The 9,159-nt window shown below is 40.4% G+C and overlaps 1 protein-coding gene across 2 annotated transcripts; it reads left to right on the forward strand.

Annotated features, from left to right (window-relative positions):
- Nucleotides 1-1,516: 1,516 nt before the first annotated feature.
- On the forward strand, nt 1,517-8,095 carry LOC124707754 (receptor-like cytoplasmic kinase 185). Of its 2 annotated transcripts, XM_047239438.1 has the most exons (6): nt 1,517-1,929; nt 3,390-3,586; nt 3,796-3,985; nt 5,259-5,350; nt 5,468-5,650; nt 6,933-8,095. In XM_047239438.1, exons 1-6 carry the CDS (start codon nt 1,803-1,805, stop codon nt 7,509-7,511), a joined length of 1,368 nt encoding a protein of 455 aa, XP_047095394.1. In that variant the 5' UTR covers nt 1,517-1,802; the 3' UTR covers nt 7,512-8,095. The 2 variants fall into 2 exon arrangements, with proteins under 2 accessions (XP_047095394.1, XP_047095393.1); XM_047239437.1 differs by having other exon boundaries at nt 5,259-5,650.
- Nucleotides 8,096-9,159: the final 1,064 nt, after the last annotated feature.

Consider the following 9,159-nt stretch of genomic DNA (forward strand, 5'->3'; position numbering starts at 1 on the left):
TACCCAAATCCTTAAACTTAGCCTAGGGAGAGGCGTCATTATTGTTGAAAAAAAACTGGAGTGGTGTTTCGGAACATGGGTGCATATGCTCCCACTATTTTGAAATGCATCTTACACGGATTTTGAACTTCAGAAAAATTGAAACAAAAAATTTGTTCGGACATCTTCACGTGTTACACGCTTACAAAGTTGTTTCATAAAAAAATCGACTTATTATATGATGTGTGTAAAAAAGACAAATTTCAGTGAAAAAATAATGGTTTTCACAAGATAAATTTTCTCTTTTCTACATAGACCACAAAAAATGCTGGTTTTTTGTGAAACTTGAGGAACGCACATATATTATGGAGATGTACATGTAGAATTTTTTGTCAAATTTTTTTGACACTTAAAAATATAATTTTTTGGTAGAGGGAGCATACGCACCCGGGAGCCGAATTGAATTTCCGAAAAAAACTAGTATGTGTGTCAAATTTGTGTTGGTACCGTATCTCAATGAAAAACCATATTTGGTCAAGGGTACATCACACAACTTAAGTACTTGGGCTACATCCAAATAAGTAAATCTGATTAGATTTTTAGTATGTTAATTTCAAATTAAACGTTCATAAATAACTAACTTAGAAAGTTAGTAAATTAGTACTATACATAAGATTATAAGGAATGCCCAATATTCAACAATCATTTATTGAAGATTTTCCCTAACAAACAGTCAACTTATGGTACACCTTGTTTCGAAAATATAAGCTCTAGCTTTCTAAAAAAGGAGGTAATAAATAGTTAAGTTTCAAAGTCCAGTCCTATATATGGCTTTGTTCGTACAAAATGTTGATTGATATAGTAATTGCTTGTTGAGGTTGTGGACGAGAGGTTCTTTCACCCAGGAGTGTTTTTCGAATGAGTTTTAAACATATTTTAAAATGTCGAAAAATTCTCACAAAAAATGCCGCACATACATCTCAAGTTCTACCTGCTCGCAAAGTCGTTTCATGAAAAGAATTGTAATGTTTGTGTCGTGTGTAAAAAGACAAATTTTGGTGCAAAAAAATAATTTTTATTGAGACATTTTTTTTTATAAATGACGCAAAAATTATTGGTTTCCACGAAAATTGATGTGCACACCTAAAATGTTGACATGTATGCGTGTTTTTTTAATATTTCAACAAAAAATAAAAAGAGCACATGATTTCTATGACACGTTTTAGATGCATTAATTTTTTTCATGTGGTTTTACCATAACTTAGATCACTTACAAAAATTTCATGGGTTGAATTCTACAACCTCCCTCATTCCAAATGTTTTCATACTGTACAACATTGGCTATTCTAATGTTCCGAAATTTCCACAACGGAGTACAACAAGTAAGACAGAAGGCGTTGAAAATACCAGCAGACGAGATAGGAACCAAAAATCAAATCTTTTGCGATGGAAAAATCAAACCGGCGGTTCAAATCCGTGTGTCGGGGAGCGAGGATAATGCGTCCCACAAAGATCTGTCTGCCCTTCACTCCCTCAGTCGGCCATGAGCTGACTTTTGCCCTCGGACCTCGGACATCCTCCTCTCTCCTCGCTTTCTCTCTCCTGCCTCTGCCTCTCTTGCCCGTTCTTCCAAAGTTCCATAGTCGCTCCCCCAAATTCCCCGACCCGCCGCTACCAAATCCCATCCAAATCCCTCCATACCCTGCAAAGATCGAGTTTTCGGAGGGCTTCCGCCCCCAGATCGGGGAGGGATCCCCGTATCCTCTGGTGGGTCGGACCCCGCCGTACTTTTCTTGATCTTTTTCTTGGGGGAGGTTTCTTGGATGGGGTGCCTGCCGTGCTTCGGGTCGGGCGGCAAGGGGGAGCCCGCCAAGAAGCCCGCTGCTGCCGGCAGCGGCGGTGCGCGGAAGGACGTTCCGTCGGATCGCCGCGCCTCCGGGGTCGGATCAGGTGTGATTCTTGGGGAAGGCTGGATCTTGGATGAGTTTATTTTTGCGAAATGATCTTTATTTTCGCCGGTTAAATTAGTTGATTCCAAGATTTGGGTGGATCAGTCTAAGGAATGTGCCAATCTCTCGTGTTTCGGGAAATCCTTGTAACACGGTAGTCCATGTAGTGAATAGCTTCAGATTGAGACCAACGTCATTGTATTGGTGGAACTATTTTACTGTAGTTTAATTTATGGCATGGATGATTGAGCTATCTATATATGTTTTGGCCTTGTGGGGAGCAAGAGTAATGTTTTTTTGCATTGGCACTATAGGTTTATTACCTCTGAAATCTTATAAATAATGCACAGCCGTGGACGGATTATATTATGACACTTGCTATCTTCAACTCGGTAGGGTGACAAAAGTGCCGCATGGATAATTGTTTCCTTACAAGTTCTTGGTCACACTGACAAACCCATTGGAAACCCATGCTTGCTGCCGCAAATGGTAAATGACCCTGGTACAGCCTCCAAAATGTGTCAAAGAACTGCCAAATGTTTATTAATTTCCTCCAACATAATACACTTGCGACAGAAATTATCTAAGAAATTCTAGTTCAAGATGGCACCAATTCCCAATTCATGTAGGACACTGAGCTAGGTTCTTTGGTAGCTCTTCTGCTACAGTTCCGTCTTAATACCGCAACACCCACACTTTGCTGGAAGCCTGTAACATTTGTTCACTAGCTCCATTAATGTCCGGATTAAATTGTGTTGGACTCTTTGCCCCAGTAGTAAACAGTTTATATCATTGCATCCACGTCTGTGTTCATATAACCCACTTGTGGTAAGTTGAAGGTTTAGGGAAAATCTAGAATATTTTTGGCAAGTTGAATTTTGTTCTTTTATATTAGTAATGATAATGATTACTCTTGTCTAGAGCACGAATAACCTTATCTTTTCCCCTTTCCACATCTATTATTATGTAGTTAAAATAATGTTAGTATTCCACACCACATTGGCTCCAAGGGGCTAGAATTCTGAAAGCGGGCTGGGGGGTGGAGGGGGGGGGGGGATGTCATACATAGACATTGGGGTTGCTATAGTTGTTCACGCATAACGAAAAAGCAAGTTACCAAGAAGGAACTAGGTACCTTTTCATTAATAAAAGAAATAGTCACCAATTCGAGTTGAAGAGGACTCGAAACTGGGTCTTGGGTGCGTACACCCACACTTCCCACCAACTGAGCTAGGCTCGGTAGCTCAGTTGCGTATATCTGCAGTTATGGTATCAGAGTTTTCAAGGAATCAAGTTATGATGTTAGATACAAAGACAAGCCTTCAGTCCAGTCACACATTTGCACATGGGTCTATGGCTACTTTACCACTTTAACTACTGTGTTCTGGAAGTACTTCATCTTACCTATGTTATATTCTTTAATCCAGATGGTCCCTAACCCTAAATGAACTCTTGCTTCAGATAAATCAAAACCACAAGGTGTGTTGGACTCTAAGAATGATGCAGTCATCCCAAGGGAGGGAAATAATCAACATATTGCGGCACACACTTTCGCTTTTCGTGAGCTTGCTAATGCCACTAAGAACTTCAAACCGGATTGCCTATTGGGCGAGGGAGGTTTTGGCCATGTTTATAAAGGACGTTTGGACAATGGACAGGTTTGGCTTTCTGAAAATAATTCATGCATTCAGATTTTATGTGAATCTTCCTTTCCGTTTAATTTTTGAGCTTTTAATTAGCCTATCATTGAAACGCCAATATGATTGCCACATCTCTTTTAACCTGGGGTTGAAGTTTCTTGTTATATGGTCTCGATGGGTCATTGGAGAAGACAGTTTCCTTTCTGTAACGACTTCCTACTGTGCAGGCTGTCGCAGTTAAGCAACTTGATCGCAATGGTCTTCAAGGAAACAGAGAATTTCTGGTTGAGGTCCTTATGCTTAGTCTATTACACCATGATAACCTTGTAAACCTAATTGGATACTGTGCTGATGGGGACCAACGTCTTCTTGTATATGAATTTATGCCACTTGGATCACTTGAAGATCATTTGCATGGTAAGTTTACTTCACTTATGAACAAGACCTCTTTTGCCCATCTCAGTTCTACTGCTTCTATTTCATCAAATCCCGATTGTGTGGGTTTCAGTGGAGAAATCTTCTATCGATGCAATACAGTACATGCAGACCCATTTCCTACATATTCAAAAGCTTTTGGCATTGTCATGGTTCAAAAAAGCGTCTCTAAGCGCTTACCTAGGCAACAGCAGAGCGCATAGCCTTGGCCCTAGGTGGTGGATTAGGCATTTACAAAGGTTGTCCACAAGGAATCACCCTCAATGGCGAGTTGCAAGGAATGGATTGCGAGGGAGAAGACGCAGTGTGGTGAGAGAGAAAGCGCAGCAGGCAGCAGCTGCAGGGATTATAGAAAATGTGATGGAGTTTCGCTGGCGGAGTTGGCGCTCACTGACGAGGGCGCTGCCACTGTTACTCATGCAGTCGTGGTTGTTCATATGTAGTCATGTTTTTTTTTTTTTGCGGTGGCTGCATGATGTGGAGTCAGGTCTGAACCCTGACCTAACTAACTAAAGCAGCAGCTTAGTGGGCCAAATGAGCTTGGTGTGCCTATCTTTTCTTCCCTTCTCCCTTCTCTTTTGTTTTACCCTCTGATTCCTACCCCTTGAGCTCATCTCCAAAGAACCTCTCTGTTAAACATGCTTGACTGGGAGCAATATTGGGATGAGTGACCTCTTGGGAAGTTTCCTAGGATGCACATGGATGAGGACAAAGTGTGCTCTGAAAGACTTGTGTGTTTGTGGGGTACTAGAGCCTAGAGAGCATCCAAGAGTAACTAGTGGCTGGGATGTTACGTTGTGTAGCAATGTTGTTGGGCAGTTAACTGGGAGATGGACGTAGGTGGAAAGGCGAGAAGCAACAGAGGATGTTGCCATTGCTGACAGTGGTCTCTCGTGCACATGTACCACCTCCGTGTGCTCCTTGTAGGGGGCCTCGTAACTTACTAGTTGGCTGGGTTTAATATAATTTCGTCCAAAAAACAAGTAATGAAGTTTATCTTGAAAAAAATCTTAACTTTCAACAACTGGGCCTTGGGGGTCAGGTGAGGGGAAAAAGTCCCCATTCAGAATGTAAACATATCTCAGTTACACTCTTTTTAGATGGTAAATTGTACTAATGTTGTTGTACAACACTGTTATCTAATTGTTTTCTGCGCCCTAGATTAATAAAAGTTTGTGGGCGCATCTCATATCTTCATAGCATTTTATTTGAAACAGCAACTTATCTATCTAATTTGAAATAATTCTCATTTTAGATATTCCACCTGAAAAGGAACCTCTTGACTGGAATACGCGGATGAAGATTGCTGCTGGTGCTGCCAAGGGGTTAGAGTACTTGCATGACAAGGCAAGTCCTCCTGTTATCTACCGAGATTTTAAGTCGTCAAACATTCTTCTTTGCGAAGGGTTTCATCCAAAGCTATCTGACTTTGGCCTTGCAAAACTTGGCCCTGTTGGTGATAAGACTCATGTTTCAACACGTGTTATGGGGACTTATGGCTATTGTGCCCCTGAGTATGCAATGACTGGACAGCTTACAGTTAAATCTGACGTGTATAGCTTCGGTGTTGTCTTCCTTGAACTGATTACTGGCCGCAAAGCAATTGACAACACCAAACCACATGGAGAGCAAAATCTAGTGGCATGGGTATGTTCTTCTATTCTCTACTAATCTTAGTTCAAAGAATTGACGGTTGGCGTCAACTTATCATTTGAAATCCCATTTTCTTACACATTTCACGAGTTAATTTTAAGCATTACTATAGTGCATTCCCTAAAACATTGAGATAGTAACAACGTAATGGGATTAAGCTGTTGCTATAGTCCAGAAAATAAAACAGTGAGGAAAAAGAAAGAGAAATTGTTCATATCAGGTGGAAACTCTGCTGCCCAATCAAGGGATTTTAGGAACTCATTTTTGTCGTGCTTTGTATAGCCAACACCTGAGGGTCTTTAACTTTTCCCCCCATCTTGCCCCATCTTGATTCATATTGTCCTCTCGAACTGAACTCTGAGACCTTCATTCTCTATTGGATGGGCATAGACTGCTGATGTAGAATAGTAGAGCTTAGATTGTATGTGTGTTTCCTTGCGGGAGTGGTGTTTTAGAACATGGGAGCATATGCTCCCTATATTTTGAAATGCATCTTACACATATTTTAAATTTCAAAAAAATTGAAACAAAAAATTCGCACGTACATCTTCGCGTGCTACATGCTCACAAAGTCGTTTCATAAAAAATGAACTTATCATGTGACGTGTGTAAAAAAGACAAAATTCAGTGCTGAAAACAATGCTTTTCACAGGATAACTTTTCTCTTTTTTACATAGGCCACAAAAAATATTATTTTTTCGTGAAACTTGACGCATACACATATATTATGGAGATGTACATGTAGAAATTTTTGTCAAAATTTTTCCACACTTCGAAATATGTTTTGTTGGTAGAGGGAGCATACGCACCCAGCAGCCGAATTGAATTTCCGCTAGGTATTTTCATAGCTCGAACTTGTATCTTTCTAAATGAATCCACCTAGGTACTGATCTTTTTTGTAATATGTAATACTTGTGCATTGTCATGTTATGAGGATTATGTTACTTGCAGAATAAGCTGCCAGATCAGTTGTTTAGGTTGGTCAAAATTCATGAATACTAGTGAAATCGGGGCCTTCTGTTCAGTATTTACCACTGAGATTATTTCTTCTAATATTTACAACTTCATTCTCAATTTCACAAGTCGTTGCCAAAAAAGATGCACTGAAAATTAAGGGTATTTTTCTAAAGTCAGTAACTAAGGTTTGATCAATGTATACAAAGAGAAAGTATATATTGCTTGTCAAGTATTCTTTGCAGTTGCATCCTTAATCAATATTGCTCAGATAATATAATGTCGTATACCTTACGGTTGATCTGATAATCCTGATTTGCAGGCTCGTCCTCTGTTCAAAGACCGTAGAAAATTTCCTAAAATGGCTGATCCATCACTTCAAGGACGCTTTCCTATGAGGGGTCTGTATCAGGCTTTAGCTGTTGCTGCGATGTGTTTGCAAGAGCAAGCTGCAACTCGGCCTTTTATAGGAGATGTGGTCACTGCCCTTTCGTATCTGGCTTCTCAGGCATATGATCCAAATGCACCTGCTCAACATAGTCGGAGCAATGCATCTACCCCTAGAGCCAGGGACCGTGGTAGTGGGAACAGTGACCAACGGCGTACCCACTCGCCAAATCACCATTCTCCAGATTTGAGGAGGAAAGAGGCCACAGCAACATCAAAGTATGAACCCGAGGTTAGCAGGAATAGTTCTGGTGGTGGTTCTGGTAGACGGTCGGGCTTGGATGATCGGGATGTGACAGGTTCACAAGCGGGTAGTCCTGCTCATGCAGGAAAGAGGTCTTCAAGGACCTCTGAGAGGCAGCGTGCTATTGCAGAGGCCAAGACATGGGGTGAGAATTCAAGAGAGAGGAAGTGGCCAAATGCTCGAGGCAGCTTCGATAGTACAAATGAATAGAACTCTGGAGCGGAAGGTCTGAGTCATCATTCTAGAACAAGGACAAGTTGCTTGCCAGCACCAAACAGGCGACAGTTTAGGAACATGGGGTTCCATCTCGGTTCCATGTTTAATGTGAATAGGGTTTTCCTTCTTCTCTTTCCTGGCCGTCAGCACTGCTTCATAGTTCCTCTTCCACAAAACTTCACCACAATCACCATCGACACGCCTATTCCTGGCGTCCGTTCCTCGCGAATGTGATCATGCAAATGTGCCTTTATCATCACAGCGATAATCAACATTTGACCGGAAAGTTAGCAAGCAAAGGAAAAATATTCCAAGGAGCACATGATCCAATCAAATATGTACTTCTGTTGCTGTTGCATCATGGATATCAGCGGCCGCACAATTGTTCCAAGCGTAGAGCTTTGTTGTGAAGTCTGGGTACCGAGGGATGTGATGATTTTTCTTTCATCAAGAGTTTGTACCGAGGGGTTTTACCTGTGTTTCATACATCTGTCAGTGTCATGTCACATTTTTTGTGTTGAGTTGTCAGAACACATCCGTTGCTTAATCCCTTCTGGCAAGCTGTTGTGCCCTTTTCATCTGAGATGTGCATTATGTTTCTAAAGCAAGAGCTAAGCTTATCATTTTGAGCTGTATGTTAAAAAAATTCCTTTTTCCCTTTGGTTTTTGAATTTGCTGCCAGTTTCTGTTATAGAAGATTTTCATGAACCACAAGACTGTTGCTGTTTTGTCCAATGTTGCTGATACTGATGATTTGCCAAGATGATATACTACCATTTTAAGAGCTCATTTTATTTCCCAAAACTAATTTTCTTAATGGACAATTCTTGGAATTTTATTAAGATGACTTTACTGCATTTTTTTTGTTCATTTTCATATTCACTTTTGTGTAGTTGATGGCCATACGCTACGTTCTAGAGATGTCAGTGCTTGAGCACAACAAAGAGATGATTATGAGATAAATTAGTGAAGACTCAGAAAATCCTTGTTTAACATAAGAGAGTGCATTGTATATACCTCTTCAAAAAGTTTATCCGTTACTCTGATATTGGAAAAAGTGGTAAATGTCTTTATTTTCAAAATTGTTTTTGGTAAAATAAACATTGCCGTGATGCCGTCTACATATCGAACTATATTTGTGGGCATATAGGGTCAAATACAACACATGATCCATGCCCATAATTTAGAAGGTAGCCTCAACAATACCTAAAGAAATGCAGATGTTTTTTGTTTCAGAAGTGCTCATACCATCTTTGTTATATCCCGCTTCCAACTCATCTTTAAATCCACAAGTCGAATTTTGAGCAAAAAAAAAAAAAAGAATAAAATGGCATAAAAATAGGACAAAAGTGGGATCACCCGCGACACGTGAGAGGTTAGTTGATTGGGCCGGACCAATTTCCAATGCCAAGGCATCTGAGAACTTCGCCGTCGCCTGGCAAATGAACTCCCAATTGGTTTCCATTTATACAAATAGGAAAGAAGGACAAAAATAGTTGTTGCTCATGTATCTGGTGTCCACACTGCTCAGGTTTTCTTATTTACTACGGGTTAGGAAAAGCAATGGTATAAGTGTGTTTTATTATGGGTTTCTGTATATTTTTAGATACTAGAGTGCTGTATATTTCCATGTGTGTAGATA

This window comes from Lolium rigidum, chromosome 4 (assembly GCF_022539505.1).
Source record: "Lolium rigidum isolate FL_2022 chromosome 4, APGP_CSIRO_Lrig_0.1, whole genome shotgun sequence".
NCBI classification, from domain to species: domain Eukaryota; kingdom Viridiplantae; phylum Streptophyta; class Magnoliopsida; order Poales; family Poaceae; genus Lolium; species Lolium rigidum.

What these genes read in the sequence shown, in the direction of transcription:
- LOC124707754 (XM_047239437.1), top strand. Translation starts at nt 1,803, where the DNA reads ATGGGGTGCCTGCCGTGCTTCGGGTCGGGCGGCAAGGGGGAGCCCGCC. An exon ending in CGCCTCCGGGGTCGGATCAG is followed by an intron (nt 1,930 to 3,389) that starts GTGTGATTCTTG and finishes CTCTTGCTTCAG; the next exon opens with ATAAATCAAAACCACAAGGT. An exon ending in ACTTGAAGATCATTTGCATG is followed by an intron (nt 3,986 to 5,258) that starts GTAAGTTTACTT and finishes TTCTCATTTTAG; the next exon opens with ATATTCCACCTGAAAAGGAA.